We start from the raw sequence: 19,382 nt of genomic DNA, 5'->3' as shown, positions 1-19,382 counted from the left end.
ATCGCTGAACATTTCATTCATGTAAATCCGCTTTATTTAATGTTACATTTTAATGTTACATGAGTATGGTCTTATGTCCGTGCCAGGCCGCCCCTCGCTGCGTCGCCAGGATACTCATCCTCGAATTCGCCATCCCAATTAGGTACTTGCCCCTCGTCAACAGCACCGCGTCTAACATCGGCGGGTACCATGGTCCCAATCGCGACATCGTCCCCAGCTTCGTAGTAATAGACATCTTCACCCTCCCCTCCGCATCCCTCTCTTCATCCCCATGGTCCAACAAAATCCAACCCAACTTCTCCAATTTCCTCAGTTCCTCCGGTCGTCCCTCGTTCGTCGTCACCAGCACCGGAAGACGCTTGAACACAAAGTTCTCTTTACCTTCGCCGTCCTGTTGCAGTTGGTGCTCTTCCAGGGCCGCAATCCGTCGCTGCTTCTCAATCTCGTCTACCTTTTCTGCAATGGCCTCGATCTGCACAACACAGTCCTTCTCTGCCACACCTGGGGGGCACTTGTTCACAATGTCTCCACGGCGCAAATGAATAATGATGAACTCAGGATGTGGCCTGAATGGTCTTGAGGCAGACATGGCGGAAGTGTCCTTGCGCTCGCCATCAACAGGTCTAAGAAGTATATCCAGAATATCATCGACCATAGCCTCGGTCTCGTCATTGAACCGCAAGTGGACACCGACCTCGTCCCACGCTCGGTTGCCTAGGTTCTCGCCGCTAAGGAAGTAAGGGCACGAGAGACACTTCCACAGATTGGGATCGACACCATTCGCCGTCTTGGTCGTCTCTATCATAGGCGTGTCCTTTAGAAGCACGTCGCGTGCATATTGGTAATCGGTGGACTTGCCCTGAGTCTTGTCCACAGGAGACATCGCGACCTTGTATTTCAACAAGAATTGTTGCCGGAACTTGTCGTACAGTCTGTTGTTACCGATACCGATGCCGCCATTGGGTGTGCAAGGAAACTCCTCTGAAAACTCTTCCCAGTGGTGATTAAAGTCCTTGGGGACGCTCTCGGGTACTTGCTTGACATCGTGCCACTCAACCATAGAGATGCCGGACTTGGAAGTAAAATGATCAAGGTCATAAAACTGCGAATAGCGTGGGCCTGCCCATACCTACAGAGGATACGTACATATACACGTAAATCATGAAACGCGAAATAAATTGTCAGACACGAAAAGGACAATCTTAAAAACGCGTTTTTTTTTTTTTTTTTATCCGCATGGCTTTTTCAGCAGCGAATGCCAAGTGTTAAAAAAAAAAAAAAAAAAAAAAAAAAAGGAAAGACAACCTTTTATCTATTACACCCTTGATCATACAAGAAACAAATAAACATACAGCCAACGACATGGTTACTTACGGGGATATGGGTGTTGGGACTGATTGGAGGAAGGATCAAGGTGCGGTTCAAGTCCTTGGCAAGGAGTGCAGCTTTCTGAAGGGACACGAACTGGTTGTTTCCTCCGCCCATCGGAAGATACGTGAAATACCGTCCAGGCATCGTGTTCGACGTATTTATCTGATCTCGGTCATCGTCTTCCTCTTCTTCATTTTCGTTCATGTCCTTGCTCTTGCTACCATTATAGTTGTCGTTGCCAAACACGGGTGCTGACTTGCGGGTCCACCAGGACCGCGCTGCAAGGGTCTGCATAAAAGAACCCATATCATTTTTGGCCGCCTCCGGATCTTTGAAGAATGCTGGCTTGAAGACCCTTGTTTGCGTTCCATTTTGATACCGTACCGTCGTCCCCAATGCAGTATCCGAGACGATGATGCCAGATTCATTTGAAACCTTACTGTCAGGAGCAGGAGCAGGGACAGGGGTAGGTGTGGAAAGGGATGGCTGAGGTGCGACTGGGCTCTTGGTAGATTGGTGTGTCCGCTCCCCAGGCATGTATGGTGTCCGCGACGGAAGTAATTCTGGTAACGAGTGCTGCTGTTGTTGGTGCTGCTGCTCGAGGGAGGTCGTTTCTGATGATGTATAGGAGGCGTTGTCCGAGTAATGGGCATGAAAGAGGGCGAGTATCATGAAGGATAAGCTGGCTAATATGGCCGCCTTCGCGATGGAGATTCTACGCTTGCTATGCATGTTGTGGCGGTAGGACGAGGTATGGTCAAAGGTCAATGTGGATGATGGGAAATGAATGCCGGTGCTGTCGGGACGTGACTTTAGGGTGTAGTATGGAATGGAGGGACCGGTAGCCATGGGTATTCACTGTGTGATGATGTTGATAGGCGTAAAAATAAAAAATAAAAAGAGGAACGAGAGTCTACGGCGGTGGTCTGTTGAAGGGATAGGGGGTGTGTATAAGCGGTAAATGGCGTAGTGACCAGTCGAGGTGCGTGAGTATACGAGACAAAGAAGAGAGGAGGTGGTGAATATGTGGGAAGAGAAAGGGATTCAAGTGCCTGTATTTATATGGGTTTTTTCCCTAGGGAAATGAAGGGTTGGCTATCGTATAAGCATGTTATCCATCCAATCAATAAAAGGAAAAGGCACAGCGCGTGTAGAGAACAGAAATAGACGGGGCCTAGCTGTTTGAGTAAGTTTATGCACTGCTGGACAAATGCTTTTTCTACTTGCCAATTCAATGTGCCGAAGTAAATTACAGTAATAATGCGATGTGATATATACGTCGTACCAGTCCCTTGTTACATTCTAATAAATAACGCCTCTACTATCCAACAGCCATCCTCTCAAACAAACAAAGCAGACTATTGTACAAATGTGCGCATCAACGTATATACCTAGTTCGGTACCCATGGGCACCTGCTTGCTTGTAGCTGGACCTGGGCTCGCATCTTCGAATGAACTTTAAAACACGATACAAGGTGGACCCGAAGCAGGGTCAATGCTTTCATACTAAGTTAATCTTGGGCTGTTACCATTTCTCATGAGCAGCCTCTTTACCCCGTTGTCTGTCCTTTGAGGCAGTAGTGCGTACAAACTAAAGATAAGCATTCACTTGAGTCAGTACCGCGATGTATTGGCACTAGCTATAACCAAACTCGGACCACATTGTGCATTGAAGGCTACTCGAAGTAGAGATAGTATAGATTGTCTTATACTTGTCCTCTGGCCCATACCAACCACGTTCACCTGCTAGTTTGCACTGGATAAATTTAGATTGCCACTTCCGGGAACAAAAGAAGCTTCTTAATCTTCTCCCTAGGGACAGTTCCTGCCTAGGATAACTTTTTTTTCTGCATATATGTGGACTCCACTTGGATACGTCCCAATGTGCCTTATGTGTTGCATCATCCATTCATTTGCCTTCTTTTACCCTGGGCATAAAGCTATCAAAGGATCTACTCCGGTCCCTGGATTTGGAGCTGCTATATTAGAACCCACTCCAATAGCCAGTCAGTCAAGGACGTCGCTTTTCAGACTACTTTAAAGCACCTTACCGAGAGACTGTTAAAGATAATAAAACTGACTCGAACATATCTCTGAGGAGAATGTAAGTTGGAATGTATAGCCCCCAGGCTCTGATGTCGGATAGAACGCGCTCCAATTGTGTGGGTCCATCATCGAGTACTGTAACTGGACCGGTGGAAGATTCTATTTTATTGGGGAACCTACCCACTGAGGTACGCCGAAAAGGAACAAGACGAAATGGAAGAATCCAACTGTGAAGAGGCAGTGAGAAACAGGGGATGATGTCTGAGACTCTTCTGCCATACCTGTAACAGCCAGCGAGGCAGTCCCCCATATGTCCATGGATAAGCATAGGTTATTAATGATATAGCTTGCCGTTTCTCTTGAAATAAGATTCAAAGTGCAATATCATCCTACCAGTCATAGTTACGTTGTAAGTGAAGAAAAAGAGAAGCCAGCCTCTCTAAAAACAGTAGCAGTCAGCCTCCCTAAAAACAGCAGCAATCAGCCCCGTCTACTTATCTGAAAGCCAAGGATATGCTGATATAGGGCTCGTAAAAACGGTCATCTTTATTGGTCGCAAGGTGAGGCAGTGCCCTGGCTGGTTAGGCTGTAGTTACCCCGAGTGACTTGGATGTGCTCTTTCATGGGTGAAGGTGCACGTCGGATAAAGCGAAAGACATTATTTAGAAGCTGAAAGCCAGCACTGCTAGTGACTCACAACTACCTTCGTTACGAACAACGATTGCACAGGCCATGTACTAGGCCAGTCGTTCGTAAAGAATATCGTCGTGCTACGCGGATGTGATTGAGATGACAAGCAGGACGTCCTGGATCAGTATTGTAGCCAGGTGAGAGCAAGCACCGAAGTGTTCGAATCATTCAAACAAATTTTCCTCGACAAAATCGAGGCCTCAGAAGAGAGGTCCAAGGGCAACGAGGCCATATACGTAAATGAAAAAAGATCGTGGATAGTGTCTCCAGATGCACCTAAGGGTAAAAGAGTAAGTACTTTTTGTTGCAGAGCATGCGCGATGGTTTGGTATGTCCGCACCTTTCTTATTGTCCAGCGCGCTAATTCTTCTTATTTTAGATCCAACGTCGCCAGCAAGGAGAGCGAGACGAATGCGATGAGCGTGGAGGCCGTAATCAGCGAGGATACCATGGCCATTACGGATCTATAATCGCCGAAGAAACCAGCCGTGGTGAGCGTAGAGGTGGACCAGGGCGACGCGAGCAAGAATAGGACCAAGAAGTATCCTACTGCAAATCTTTCTTTCGTCCTCGAGGACCGTAAAATATGCAAAATTGATCTCTGTCGTCTGATTCTGCATTTCATTGCAGTTAACGTACCTTCCAACACTCGCTTACAAACACAACTTCTGCTTGGTCAGGGGAAAATAGTTGATGAAAACTAGTTCGAGAACCAGGGGACCAGCCAAAGGAAGTCGGGAACAAACTGCCTAGGATGTTCGGAGGATCTATAAAAGGCTCAGGCAATGACTCGATCAGTAAGTTCATATCAAAGCTCCAGACTCAAGTATGTTTGAAGCTGTAGAAATGTTTTATTCGGACTGATGAAGAATGGTACGATATGTGATGATATTTGATATTCTACTGGCACAAACTCTGCTGTGCACATAGGCCACCGATAAAAGGGATGCTGACATGAACGTTTACGTCTTGTTACAAATGTCGCATATGATTTAGCGCACAGGTTGAACCTCAAGGCCGACCTTCAGTGCGATCGGGGACCACAACGCTAGAAAGAGCACTACTAACGCTGTTCTTCAATAAGTAAAAAACTTTAAGTGTTCCGACGCTCTGGAACGACTTACTTGTCAAGAGGCAGGAAGCGCCCATCAAACGGCGCAGGATAGCTTATGTCCTTCTATATAAGGGAATCCAGCATCGCGTGGACGCTACAATTAGTTAGCTAGTTTAAGGTTTCGTGTTATTCCATCATCCGATTTTCAGCTCTCCACGCATCGATCCATGTGGGAATCGTTTAGAATGGTGAGGGGTTAGCATTGGGCATTATCGAGATAAAAAAAACTCCCCTCAATGAACATCTTTGCGGCAATTCACTCACATCAAACATTGACTCAAGAACCGGGGCAGAAATCGTCGATGAAGTGACGATTTTTTTTTTTGTGAAGCCATAATTCCTCCGACGAGCACCGTTTGGTGGGCCTTACTCACAAAAAGAGCCGCTGCTGGAACTGATAGAAATTAAAATCTCCTCCCTCTCATTTACTCAGATAATTGAAGAAAGCAAGACTTTTCTAAGTTGACATTTTGATGGTTGTTCTAATATTGTATAGGAGTCGGGCAAAGAAGGATAGTCTACAAAAAAAATTGAAACATGAAATCTAATACACAGATGGTGCCCAACAAGGCAGAACAAAAGAGCCTGTACCTCTTCACCCCTGATGGACCTCAACCAGGATTCCATCGCGGGGAGCTCTCGATACACCGAGTGCCTCGATCTCATCGTCCTCACTCACCATCTCTCTGATCCATGCCTTAGCTTCGACCTCCATATCACTGTGGCAACGATTGGCTCCATGATCCCCAATCTCAACGATATGATCCAAACCCATCATAGGATCCTGATACGATTGCTCGTCAAACTCCTCCTCAAACTCGCATCCCTCATTATCCTCCATGCCGTCGTGGTGATGATGATCGTGTCGACGTCCTCCCTGATGATGGTAGCGATGGTAATGGGCAGGTTGGCCATGCTGATCCTGAACGCCAGAATCTAACTTGCTCTCAAAAGACCGCTGGTTCTCATGATCGTGGTATCTGTAATCTGGCGCATGCGACGAGTGTGGCAAATAGCCTGGGTTTTGGTGCTGCGAGTGATGATATTGGTGGTGATACTGGTGCTCAATCCTGGCAGGCTGGTGTTTCCCCCATAGCAATTGCTCGATCGATCGGAAGGCACTCGTCTGCATGAACTGCGGTCCATAGAGCGCATTCAGTAGCTCTACCGAAACCTGACCAGGATGGCGGATCGATAGCAGGAACGACATGTGTGAAGGTGTTGTCTTGATCATAGATCGCAGATGAACTAGTTGATAGGCGTAGCAATGAGATTGAACGTTAGTGGATATGCAAAGAAGCATCAAGAATAAAGAAAGGACGGTGCTGCAGAAAGCAGGGACGTGGAGCATCACATACTCTGCAGATTGATGACAACGTTCAGTTGTTCACGCATGCGGTGTAGAACCCTAGTACATTCATCCTTGGCCCTAGATTTCTCAGACGGCCATGGCTCGAGCATGGTACTGCGCATCTTGCACAAAGAGCGAATGCTGCCCCGATGTGGTGTGATCGTAGCATCCCTCCACGGCTTGTGCTCGTTCAGATCATATCCTTCAGAAAGAGCATTCGCTATTAAACCAAGAAGGGAACGGATCAAACTTGTCAGAATAATTATTCTTGAGTAGAAGAACACCGACTCGAAATGCATATTTTATGATTTGTGGCACTCACATCGAACAGCTGCTGCAGGACCAGGCTTCTTCCGCAGTATCATCTCTTGCTCAGCCTGGTTCTGCTGGGACGACTTCGCATCCGATTTCCGTTTCTCTTTGGTATCCTCGTCGTTCTTCGATTTCTCCGTTGCTTGATCAGAGGTCTTGACGTACGACGATGAGGAGGCTGAGGAATCCTTCAAGTCTTTCGTATCCTTTGGAATAATCCACGACACTGGCTGACTTCTGGGAACATTTGACCGAGGAAGGGGTTTCCTGTTCAAGACCTTGCTTCTCATCGTCTTGTGAACGCTCTCCGGAACCATCTGCCGTTGTCGACGACTCCTCTCCTCTTCTTCCCAGAGTCCTCTCAAAAATAGACCTGCATTCGGATGTTGAACTACGGTTCTTCTGCGAGTCTTCAGGCACAATGACCATACTTCATCAGACGACTTGACCTCCTTCGCCTTCATTCCCGTGTCGATATCCGTGCTTTCTTCTCTGAGGGTTGCCCCGGTACCCTTCTTAACATCATCAACAGTGCCCTTGCAGTCAGTAATAATGTCCGTTTGCTCTGTCTCGACTTGAAATTCCTGACAGGTTGATGTTGTGATGGTTAATAGGTCAAGCCAAGACAGATCCAGACGGGATTGCATCACATCCCAAAAATCGCGCATTGCCATCAGTTTCACGTATGGTGAGGGCGACAGAGTTGAAGTCCAGCGTGTTGGATAGTGGTGAATCTTTCGCCGCTTGATCGAACTGAGCCATCCGGCATGCTCGACTGAGGGATCGTTTCCGAGAGGTCGTGTCAGCTCGATTGCCTCCTCAAAGTTCCGTTTGCGACAGGCGCCAAGGAGTGGGAAACAATACCGCAGGCGTCGACAGAACGAGGACGAACGTCGCGTTTTGGTGGCATTAGATGCCTTAGCGCATGCAAACGAGCCCAGGATCGATGCGAATTGAGGTTCTGTCGGTGAAGAAGTTGGCGATGATGACGGTGAAGAAGACGTCGAGGCTGGTGGAGACAATAGCGGCGGCAGAAATCCGTCCTTGCTGTCCAGCGGTGGGATAGTACCCGCAGAGACAAGAGCAGAAGTGGCAGAGAGCAGACTGAGGGATGATGTATCAAGATTGCTGCACGAAGGGGGATCGGTTTGGCAGGGCACAGAGAACTTTGGAGATGGGTCTGCGAGGATGCTCCTCCGCTTTCGGGCAGGCCAGCTGGAAGGTCGATGTGGCGATGCCCTGGAGGGAGATGGTGGCGTGGATGAGGACTCTACTGGTTGCTGAGATTGCCTCCGAGGAGGGCTGGAGGTGTCTGAGGGAGACAATCTCCCGCTAGCTTGTCTTTGCATGAGGTCCTCATTCTGGTCCTCGTCCTCGTTCTCGTCCTCGTCCTCTTCACTTGCCTTCCTGCGTTTCATGGAGATGGGCTTGTGAGGCTCCAATGCTAGCCTCCTTTCAACCTCTGAATCACTGCTCTCCTCGCTTTCGGTAGAGCTTTCTTGCCCAGCATCGTCGCTGTCCTGATCTGTGGCGGTGCTCTCCCTGTGTAGACTGCGGTCGTGCTTCAATCCCCAGCTTCTTGAAGACCCTTGCATGAAGGGCGCCTTGGCACTTTTGTCTCCGTCAATGAGCTCAAAGGTCGATATTGATGGCAGTGCGATTGACGACTCGGAGGCGGCTGTTGATTGCTTTGGTGCGATGATATCGTCGGATTGATGCATGCTAGGGAATATGATATGGGGATGCTCTAGCAGTTGGCTCGTGCTCGGCAGTTGCTCTGGTGATGATGATTGCGATTGGTGAATAGACAGGTCGGGAGCTGAAGCAATTGAGCGCGCAGAGTTGATACTGTTGCACGAAATCTGATTGTGGGGATGCGGTTCGAAGTGAAGTTGGAATAAAAAGGGAGAGAGGCAAGTAAGCAAGAGTTTTTATTAATAAACAAGACCCGTTGTATATGTATAGGACCCTCGTTGTTCCAACGGACAAACGGTTCAGGAGGGGCTCTCGAGCGCAGCGTTGCAGGAACATAGACTGCAGGAAGGAGAGGATAGCATAGCAGGCAAGAGACAAGGAAAGAAAATGGGGTAGGGCGTGGACCAGAAACCAATTGGGTGCAATGGCATGATGACCATGGGTATCGGAGATATATGCATGCATCCTCTCTTCCCCTTCTGCTTTTTTTTTACGTGTCTTTTTGCTGTGCTTGCAGCTGCAACATCCTATCAGCTGCATCACGTATCATGCGTCTCTCTCATCCTCAATATCAACATCCCAGTTCCCATTGACATGCGTACGCAATAAAAAAAACACATACCAAAGCGGAGGCACACGCGGGTGGACAGTCCTCCGGTGAGCCAGGGCCAGCGAGAGCATCGACAGACGGACAAGGTGTGACACGAGCTAAAATAGTGCCTGTTTTAGTTGCACGGCCGCATCTTGTGCTACAAACACTATCTTCACTATCATCCTTGCACCCTTGGCTTTCCCTTGCACCTGCATCACCAGTAGCATTACCGATAGCTACCACAGACCCTTCATCATCATGATAACAGTCCTTTAAGTTTGCGATCGAGGAGTCCGAGTAGTATTCTGAAGGGCGTGCGGGGGATAGATGAGAGCCCTCCTCGTGTCTGATGTTATCCAGTGCAGATACATCGAAGATATCAGGCCTGGGAGAGCCATACAGTTGACTCTGTTGATGTGGTTGTTGAGAGCGATGACACTGCATTGCTGTTTCCGTTGGCGGTGATGGTGGCCTTGATGCTGGTGTGAAATCCTTGTCGCAGGATAAGTGCTTCATATCACAATGGTTGCTCATGTGAGCCAGGGACATACATGAAGACAGGTTAGACTTGAAACGAAGAACGTTCCTGTGTCTGCTATTGCTGTCCTCCCCGAAGTGAGGGCGACAATGGGATTGCTTCTGGGGCTGGGGCTGATCGAGGACATGAAAGGAGGGTGGGGGCGAAGGCAGGGACAATGGTGGAGTAGAATTGGATGGTATGTGTGACGTGGTATGTAAAGACGAGGGAGCGGGGGCGGGTTTTGAGTAGCAGACAGAAGAGGAGTGAGAAAGAGAACGAGGTTCGTGGTGCTTCATACCAAAGTGGAGACGACGAGGGAAGGGAGGCGTGGGAGGGAAAGCAAAGGAGAGGGATGGGAAGGAGGGAGGAGGAAGGGAAGGCGTAAGCAATTGTCAGAATCTAGAAAAAGGTGGGTGCCTGGTAAGGATGGTTGATGCGTCGGCACAAGCGAAGCAAAAAGTGTGTGCAGTGCTGGGATTCAATGTGATAGGTGAGGAGTAAAAATAGGCGAGGAAGAGTGATAGAGTGAGAGTGTAGGAATGCGAGAGTGTGGGAGAGTGTATGTGGGAAAGAATATGTGAAAGTGTGTGAGAGAGAGGGGGAAGAAGAGAAGAGGGAAGGAGGGAAGGAGGGAAGAAGGAAAAGAGTGTTATCTGCGAGAGTGCGAAAGAGAGAATGAAAGAAGGAAAGGGGAAAGGCGGAGAGAAGGAAGAAGGAAAGAAATGAAAAGTGTGATGTACTCAGTCCATGTATCCCCACTTTGCTGTGGGTTGGATGGGACATGATGGGATGTGTTTCCATGTATGCGATGCTTATTACTTTCTGCTTTGCTCATGGTCTTGTGTTGTGCTTCTGCATCTGCTCTGTTGGACTCGTGAATGAGGGATGGGTGCATTGCTTGCCAATGCAATGCATGCATGCATGTACCATGCCATATAAATATATCTTTTTTTTTTTACTCGATTGAAAGTATGCAATGCAATGCAGAAACAGCAAGGATTCCTATGTTAAACTCTGGTCTATCTGCATCGCTACATGTCTTCGGTCACTGTCTTTCAGAAAAAAGAGCACTTACTTTCTTGTGCTCTGTACGGTGCTTCAAGCATTGCTCCACTCGCTCGTTGAAATGACATTTAGGATTTAGCCAAAGTTGGGGGGTGAACTGTGCGCTGTGATCGGAGATAACATAACGCACTCCTCCAATTTGACAATAACAAGCACCACTAACATGGCACAAAAAAGATAGGCAAGTACCAGCTAAGACCAGGCGAGCAACAAATGATGCACAAAAATGAGGGTAAGGGACACCCCCGCTTTGCCAGGAGACAAGAGATGTGTGGATAGGTCAATGAATAATCAGGCACAGAGATGCAAGGATCAAGCATTCGTTTGAAAGGGATCGAAAAAAGGGACTTGGAGAAGCACAAACATGCATGCACACAGACGAGCAGAAACAGTTGACGGGCCAGCCGATGAGCTCAAGGAGAAGAAAGAGTAAAAGTGGAGAAGGAGATAAGGGCCGATTGTTGATGATCCAAGGATGACAAAGGGTCGCTCGGCAACTTGGAATAAACCATCCTCGTTTTTTTTTGATTTTTTTTATCAATCCGATATAGATCGTTGTGTCGCTAGTCTTCTACCCCTATACAGACTTCGCCATCCCATTTTATATTCATCTTTCATGAGCCATTCTTTGATATCGGAACAAAATATCCTCCAAGCTCCATGGCGACTTGCATGCACCTTTTGACCCAGAACAGCCCCAATGGCTATCAAGGCGCACCAAATGATGAAGCAATGTCCAATATACGGAGAAATATACACATGGATAGAATTCAATATTCCTTATAACTCTCTGAATCGGAGTAAGCATCAAGATCTTAAGGAATTGACTGCTTGATATCCATTTGCAGTTACAGTTTATTCATCGCATGTGCCTTACTGCCAACACTATACACACGCACTAAACTCTACAACAGAAGGAATACATACTCTATGTTTTTGTTTTGATTGTTGTTTCGCCAATAAATACCTGATCCATTCAAGGCTCTTAGTCTGCATGCGCATGCTGACGCGAATGTTTTTTGTCATTTGCCCTGCAACTTTGTGCGACATATGAACAAACAAGATTCAACGCTAAAAACCCGCGCGGACGAAAAATAAAAATAAAAAATGGAGCGGTGCAGGGTGTGTGTAGTGGATAGTCTAAGTTGGGCACAAGAGCTACAGACCCCATTTCATCCAGCCCATGTGTCCCCATCCTAGGACAAGTCAGAGCCATGCATGGCGGTTGGGCAGGTCAATCATCTAACTAGGCTTGACCTGCATAGTGGACTGACTGTACATCCCAGGGGAGCAAAGCAGTAGTAGCTGCAATAGTGTTTCGTGCATCAAGGTCCGCATTCTCTTTTATTTTAGTTCCATAAGCATAGTGGATTTACGGACAGACTCATGTCAATTCAAGTCTTGACCATCCACATGAAGTCCAGCAGTTGCCCCAATGGCTCTCGAGAATCCATTGTGCAACTGTTGGCCGACTTCTCCTCGTCTTCAGTCTGTCACCGCTCAGACCAACACATGCTTCCCTCTTTGTAGCAAGAAACTGATGGTAGACCAGGTAAGGACGATGGCAGTGCCCCGGGGATATTTCGGTTAGTTGTAGGTGCAGTAGTAGGATGAAAGATAGAGATTGGCGCCCGATGGACGTTACCGGGTCACTCCTTGAACAGCCTAAATGCTTTACTGCGGTTGCCTGGGGCTGATGTGCAAAGACAGATTAAATCGGGTGGGATCAGCAAAAGCCCAAAAGGGCGTAATGCTATTTTTATCGACTGCAGCACCGTGCACAGCCACCTTTCCTCTCTGTCTGTGGGGATCAAAGTGTTCATCCTTTTTTTATTCGTCCACTCTTGGTAGCACTCATCATCCCATTCCCTTACTCCATTTGGCCACCCTCATTACATCCTCCATTATCAACTCAACTACACCATGGCCCTGACACCAGACCCAGCACAAAGGAATACCCCTAACAGAACACCGCCCTTGAAACCAACCGGCGACCAGGCACAGACGCACACCATGTAGGTATTCATTCTTCCTTCGCACATAACCATCATTTCTTCCCCTCTCCCATGCGACCAATGCCTTCCCCCGACCATTGTCCTATCCATCTTTTAGCCACCAACAAGGATACAATTAAACTGTAGCTGTAACTGTAACTGACGATGTGTCATATCAATTTGTATCATAGTGGCAAAACAGCTTTGGAAGACCTTGCCATTGACAAACTAGCCGTCAGCACTAGACCCTTGCCGCATCAGCAGTACCCGCCTCCACAGCTCGAGCACTACCACGCAAACTATCCTTTATCGTCCCAGCAACAGAATCAGCAACAGTACCAGCAACAGCAACAGTACCAGCAACAGCAGCAGTACCAGCAACAGCAGCAGTACCAGCAACAGCAGCAGTACCAGCAACAGCAGCAGCACCATCAACAGCAGCAGTACCAGCAACAACAACAGCAACAGCACCAGCAACAGTACCAGCAGCAGCAGCAACTACATGGACAATCTTATACCTCTCCTCGATACCCCCCACAGCCATACCCAATACCGCAGTCACAAAGTCCAGGCCCCATAAACCAGAGCTCAGAAGCCAGCGGCACCCGTACGACCATCACCGCGACCATCACCATCGACGATGATCGCCCCAGCTCCATCTCCTTCGACCCCGCTCAACGTCAACCCCAACGTCGAGCCCATTCCACTCAGCTGCCCCCAGCTGTCGCGGCCATGGTCCTGACACCGGCCCAACAGCGTGAGGCCGAGGCGGATGCGTATATCCAACGGGCGATTGAACTTCACGAGGATAATCAGCTCGAGGAGGCAACGTATTATTTCCGACTGGCCGCCCAGAGTGAGAACCCTGTTGGGCAGCTCATGTATGGGCTGTCATTGAGACATGGCTGGGTAAGAGCAAGATCAAACAGAGCCAAAAAAAAAAAAAAAAAATGCATTCCATACATCCATACATAAACTACATGCATGCATGAATGTGCATGTGTATCTCGTACATACATGCAATATTAACCAGCTGGTTTTTTTTTTTTTTTTTTTTTTTTTGAAAAATAGGGATGCAAACCAAACCCGAAGGAAGCCATTATTTATCTACAACGCGCTGCAGCCTATGCCATGAACGAGCTCAAGGACCTCCTTCCCGGGAGCACCGCGAACATCAAAGCGATCCAACGGCAACAAGATCAGCATCAGCAACACTCTGGCGGCGTGTCCTTGCCACCGACGTCCTCATCACCATCTTCTTTTTCTTCTTCTTCCGCATCAGGACCGCAGCCCTTGCGACGGATGGGAACCATTGATAGGCGTTCCGCTATGTTGACAGCACGAAAGGAATTGGTCATGGCCCTTTACGAGCTTGGAATGTCATTCCTGAAGGGTTGGGGTGTCAATAAGGACAAGGTCGCGGCGTTCCATTACTTCAAACTCGCGGCGGATCTTGTACGTTGTACTTTTTTTTATTTTATTTTATTTTATTTTTTTCTTTGTGCATTGAAGTTGAATGAGAATTTCGTCCGCACCGAGTGAAGTTTTTTTTTTTTTTTTACTCATCCGCAATGTTTGCAATTGTTCTTATTTTATATATATATATATATTTTTATTTCTTCCTTTTCTAGGGTGATCCGGATTCCCAAAACGAAGTTGCACAATGCTTCCTGGACGGAATTGGGACGGAGAAGAACGCGTTCGAAGCCGCACGATATTACCGTCTAGCCTCTGCACAGGGAGCCTCTCAACTCGGGAACTCTTGGATCTGGAAACCGAAATACGATCAGTACTGCGAACAGCATGCAGCCAATGCCAACGCCAACGCCACTGCCGCCGCTCCCGCTGCTACTGCTACATCTAGGAAAAAACAACAACATCCAGAAGGTGCCTCAAGTGCAGACACAGCAGGTCCATGTCCAGTGTCGCCTACGAATTCGATTGCCGCAGGATTGGCCTCCATGACCGCCAGTGCTGCATCTATGGCCACTCCCTTGGGTGCAGCTGCAGCCGCAAGAACACCAGACGCGATGTCTCTTCTGTTGGGTGGCGGTAGAAAGAATTCGGAACGGAACGGAATGTCAGGAGCGAGTGCTAGAAAGGATCGCTATAACCTGGCGGGCGATTTGATTTCGTCCAGTCAGTTGGAGCTCAAGTTGAGGCAGGCGGAGCAATTGACAAGTGCCACCATTGGAGCCGTCGTCATCGGGGATATGTCTTCTGGATCGTCGGGGCAGGACCAGACGACGACGACACCGACGACCAAGAAAAAGCATCGGTGGAGTTTGTTTCCTCACCATCTTCAACATCGCCGGTCACCTTCCTCGGGCTAGCTTTTTTCTTTTTTCTTTTTTCGCATTTTTTTTTTTGGCAACTCAGAACCATTACACAGTATCATGGGGATGATGACATTTCATAAAAAAAATTTAGCTTTTTTAAAAAAAAAAAAAGATGGGCCATCGAGAAAAGTATCGTTGTACATGTACAATAGAAATATAGGATGAGATGCATAAAGTACGCGGCAACTGAACAGAACAAGGAGGGGAAAAAAAGAAAAAAGAAAAAATAAAAAATAAAAAACAATGAGCGGAGGTAGCGTTGGGAATTTTTTTTTAAAAAAAAAGAAATGAATAAAATAGGCGGTATAAAATAAAACTATACAAGGTAGACGAAATAAAATACGGAATCTTCAAAAGATCAAAGAAAAGGATGAATGCAAAGGAAAACAAAGAAAAAAAAAACACAAAGAAAAAAAAAAAAAGAGACAGGGGTGAGGACCCCTCCCCCCGGATCCGAACATTTTTTTAGTTGAGACACTCCTCATAGCTAGGATGGCAGCTCGAAAGCAATGCTCCGAGGGTCTTCAGACTCACGGGCTTGGTCAAGTACCCATCCACACCCGACTCGAACGCCAACCGCTTATCCTCCTCGCCCGCGAGACCCGTCAACGCAAAGATCGTCGTCGGACGATACCCCCTCTTCTCAAACTCTGGGATGTCCTGGGCTTCCGAAAGCTTGTCCATCTCAGAGATGTCCGACACCTCTGGTGTAGAGAGTCCATGCTGCTTTGCCATGCTGTGCTCAAACTCGCGGATCCGCTTCGTCGCCAGGTGTCCGTCCATAATCGGCATCTGCAGATCCATCAGCACAAACTCAAACCCGGATCGCCCCTGCCGTCTCCAGACCTCCTCCTGGAACCGTTCCACTCCCAATTTGCCGTTCTCTGCCTCCACCACAGAGACCCCGCGCTTTTTCAAAAACGTCCTCAGAATCATCCGGTTCGTCATGTTGTCCTCCACAATCAGCACCCGTGGAACAGGCTTGAGCATCCCCAGCTGGTCCGAGCCCTCGGACACAAGTGGTTCACCGAGGACAACTGTCGACTTTCCCGAGTTGATTGTCTCTACCTCGTTCAGGCTCGATTTCTTGCCCATCGCCCTCGCTGATCCGCTTCGATGGCTCATAAACTTCCGGATCGATCTCTGGGTCTTGGGCTTGATCACACTTGGGTCACGATCAGTTCTGGGGGCCGTGACAGAGCCATCACTCAGTGAGGATTGAGAGTCGCTATCTGAAAGAACCGTGGGTGGGTCCTTTGGACCAATAACAAGTCCACCGGGCGAATGAGGAGGCACTGGGGCGCTACCAAGTTCCGTGAGAGGCGCAGGTGAGGCTGGGAATTTGAAAGACGACTTGATCATGATTCCCGCAGAAAGCATACGGTTATCCTGGACGCCCATTGCCATGGTGGTGATATGGGGTACTGTCGCAGATCGCATCAGAGGCATCATGCTCGGTTGCGTCATCATCGCGCCGTCCTCAGTTTTGTCCGTCAGCTCTGGATGATCGTGCAGAGACCGGGCATCATCATTCGTTGCAAAGCAGCTGCGTAGGCAGCCCAGCAGCTTGAGTGGACCAAAAGGTTTAGGCATGAGCACCACTGTCGCAGCGCGGTCTGATCCACCACGCTCACGCCAGGATTCCACGTAGGCGTCGATGAGAGCTTGGGCCTTCTTGTGCTTCCAGATGGAGATCAGCATCAGCAGCGGAGTAGGAACCTTGGAAGAGTCAATGTCTTGTCCCATCGCTTTTTGGTGCTCGTCCGTCCAATAGGAGAGATAGGCCTTGAGGCGGGCCAGATCGTCGTTGAAAATCAGTAGATCGCATGGCGACTGGTCGTTCAAGTCGCGCAACATGTCCTCTGGACTAATATCTTGCTCGTTTCCACGTTCCACATTCATGTTCAGATCCTGGGCAATCATGCGCTCGCCCATGATCTTCCACAATCTGTCCGTGCTCAAAGCGGATTCGCCCGTGTAGAATCGGCAGGACTTTTCCTGCCAGGCTCCTTGTTCGTCCTTGAGAGACTTTGTCTCGTTCGTGGCCGGTGTGGCCCAAACCAGGACTCGGACAACACAGCCCTTGCCCTCGATACCCTCGCTGTAAATCTCGAGCCAGCCGCCCAAGCTCTCCACCAGCAGCTTTACTAGGGCCAGTCCCAGTCCTGTGCCAACCTGCAGAGGATCTTCCTGAGAGAATCGTTGAAAAAGATGCAATTGAGCAAACTCGGGCGAGATGCCCTTGCCGGTGTCTCGAACAGTAAACAGAATAGGGCGCAGTTCGGGCTGTGGGGGTCTGAGGGGCAATGAAGACATAGGAGGTGACACGGCCGAGATCTCTACGAAGCCCGTCGTCGTAAACTTGAGCGCGTTCTCGAGGAGCTTATACGTTGACAATGAAAAAAAAAAAAAAAAAAAAAAAAAGAGAGGATGTCGTTAGTTAAAATTTTGAAGGAGTACATCTCGTACAACTAAAATCAAAGATTTTTCCTCCCAGAACATATTCGATACCTGAGTAAGGATGCGCTTAATCACCGGCAGGTTGAGTAAAAAGTTCCAGTGTGCGTCCTCCTCTGGGTCTCTATCTGGCTCATCCATTGCCACTATCAACTCCAGCCCGGCTTTCTGATCCGAGGAATGCTTGGAACCGGTTTGTCCAAAGTAAGAATCTGGAGAGGGCGAGTTCTCGTGGCTAGTTTCGTCCATCGACTGTCGACTGCTTGCGTAGTCTTGAACTGGGGTTGCTGCTCTCACGTTTGCTCCAGAGCTGGAATTAGGTGTAGAATTCGTCATGGACGAGGAGAGCGACACCAACGACGGCTTGGTCCAGGTGGGAACAATCACGAGGTTCTTATCTATACAAGATTTGGTCATCGTCCCGGCCACTTGTTCGCATAGCTCGCGAATGTCGATCTCGGCAACGTGCGTGTACAGCTCTGGGAGTGGACACTGTGCGCGCTGAAAGTTCTCAGAGTCGGCATTGTTGTCGGGATCCAGATCAGCCAAGTCGATAATGTTATTAATGGTATCGATAAGGCCCTTGCCCGACGCTTCTGCAGAGGCTATCATCGAGAGCTGGTGCTCACTCAGTGTTTCCTCGCTACTCGTATAAAGCAGCTCCAGGATGCCCAGAATGATATGCAGTGGTGTCCTGAGCTCATGTGAAATGCTAACAAAAAAGTAAAGAAATGGCACGGTGGTTAGAGGACCAATCACAAGAAATAGGAAGAATGCAGTATGTACAGTTGCGTTGCGCACCTTTTGATAAAGACTCCCTTTGCCTTGTCGGCTGCCTCGACTCGTCTTTTTAGGACCTCGGTGATCAAGCAAGACCCAAAATTCTTAAGGTAGATTCTTTCATGGATCGAAAACTGCTTCGTGCGCGAGGACGACAAGACGACAAAATATGCCCAAGGTTCCTCCTCCTGGACCGATGAGCGGTTGCCCGACGAAGCGCCACGAATCGGCATCACGATACCAGATTTGTAGGGGGAACTGGCGCCAGCTGAGAGCAGGGGTAGCGTGCCCTGGAATGTGTGGCAAAGAAGGGCGTTTCGCTTCGAAGGTTTGGGCGTGGATTCGTTGGCCCAAGGTTCAGAAAAGTCGTTCTCCTCGCTCGCCAGTGAGTAAGTGAATAAAGGGTATTGGTCCGGCGCTATTTTCTCCTGTCGTACATAGCTCAACATTTCCGAGATGACGGGGAGGTCTCGGGTCCATTCTGGTTCGACAGCATCGAGCAGCATGTCGCCGAGGCGGTGGGGCCGACAGCCTTCATCCGTGCAAACCCAAGCACTTCCTTGTCGACGGACTTGATGCGCCGATTCGTCAAACAAGGCGCTGTTTGCCTTGGCAAACCTTTTCGACGAGGCCAGGCAGTTCAGTTCCATCCTCCCGGGGCTTTGAAGCAATTCACCGCCACCAATAGTTCCAACACAGCCTTTGGATCGATCGCCATTACCCAAGTAGTTCCATACAACGTTAGAATCGTTCAGTTGTATGAAGGATTTGTGGACGGCTGCCTGAATCAGATAGACAGCATCCACATTCATGGTCGTCTGAATCATACCGCACGCCGATGGGAACGCCACATCCTCCAGGTGATCTCTAACGCCTTCGACTTCGGTCCTGCTGCCTGATTTGTTCTCTACAGCGCTGGAACCGGGTGTTGGAGAGCCGGTGGGCGTAGGAAAGGCCGCATCGGATGGCTGCGTGGTGGGCTTGTCAAGATCGGTTGATGTGGATCCAGGGATAGCCGCCTCGAGTGATGTTGGGGGAATCGTGGGCTGGGCCTGA

The 19,382-nt window shown here is 48.8% G+C and overlaps 4 protein-coding genes across 4 annotated transcripts; 1 reads left to right on the top strand and 3 right to left on the bottom strand.

Annotated features, from left to right (window-relative positions):
- Positions 1-55: 55 nt before the first annotated feature.
- BC939DRAFT_526135 (uncharacterized protein) lies at positions 56-2,387 on the bottom strand (the record flags this gene model as incomplete). The annotated part of the gene is made up of 2 exons (XM_051561351.1): positions 1,375-2,387; positions 56-1,129 (listed from the first exon to the last, which is right to left on the bottom strand). Exons 1-2 carry the CDS (start codon positions 2,218-2,220, stop codon positions 56-58), a joined length of 1,920 nt encoding a protein of 639 aa, XP_051415720.1. The 5' UTR covers positions 2,221-2,387.
- A 3,204-nt stretch (positions 2,388-5,591) lies between these two features.
- BC939DRAFT_441347 (uncharacterized protein) lies at positions 5,592-10,485 on the bottom strand. Its single transcript, XM_051554213.1, has 4 exons — positions 9,202-10,485; positions 6,895-8,746; positions 6,580-6,792; positions 5,592-6,469 (listed from the first exon to the last, which is right to left on the bottom strand). The coding sequence occupies exons 1-4, from the start codon at positions 9,985-9,987 to the stop codon at positions 5,817-5,819; spliced, it is 3,504 nt and encodes a 1,167-aa protein (XP_051415719.1). The 5' UTR covers positions 9,988-10,485; the 3' UTR covers positions 5,592-5,816.
- Positions 10,486-13,152: 2,667 nt separating this feature from the next.
- On the top strand, positions 13,153-15,375 carry BC939DRAFT_441345 (uncharacterized protein). Its single transcript, XM_051554212.1, has 3 exons — positions 13,153-13,659; positions 13,822-14,205; positions 14,382-15,375. Exons 1-3 carry the CDS (start codon positions 13,483-13,485, stop codon positions 15,081-15,083), a joined length of 1,263 nt encoding a protein of 420 aa, XP_051415718.1. The 5' UTR covers positions 13,153-13,482; the 3' UTR covers positions 15,084-15,375.
- Positions 15,376-15,381: 6 nt separating this feature from the next.
- On the bottom strand, positions 15,382-17,540 carry BC939DRAFT_14079 (uncharacterized protein). The gene has a single exon (XM_051550149.1). It carries the CDS (start codon positions 17,403-17,405, stop codon positions 15,555-15,557), a length of 1,851 nt encoding a protein of 616 aa, XP_051415717.1. The 5' UTR covers positions 17,406-17,540; the 3' UTR covers positions 15,382-15,554.
- Positions 17,541-19,382: the final 1,842 nt, after the last annotated feature.

The sequence above is a fragment of the Gamsiella multidivaricata genome (genome assembly GCF_025024155.1).
Source record: "Gamsiella multidivaricata strain RSA 2152 chromosome Unknown BC939scaffold_10, whole genome shotgun sequence".
Taxonomy (NCBI): domain Eukaryota; kingdom Fungi; phylum Mortierellomycota; class Mortierellomycetes; order Mortierellales; family Mortierellaceae; genus Gamsiella; species Gamsiella multidivaricata.
This window is presented reverse-complemented; position numbering and strand designations above follow the sequence as displayed.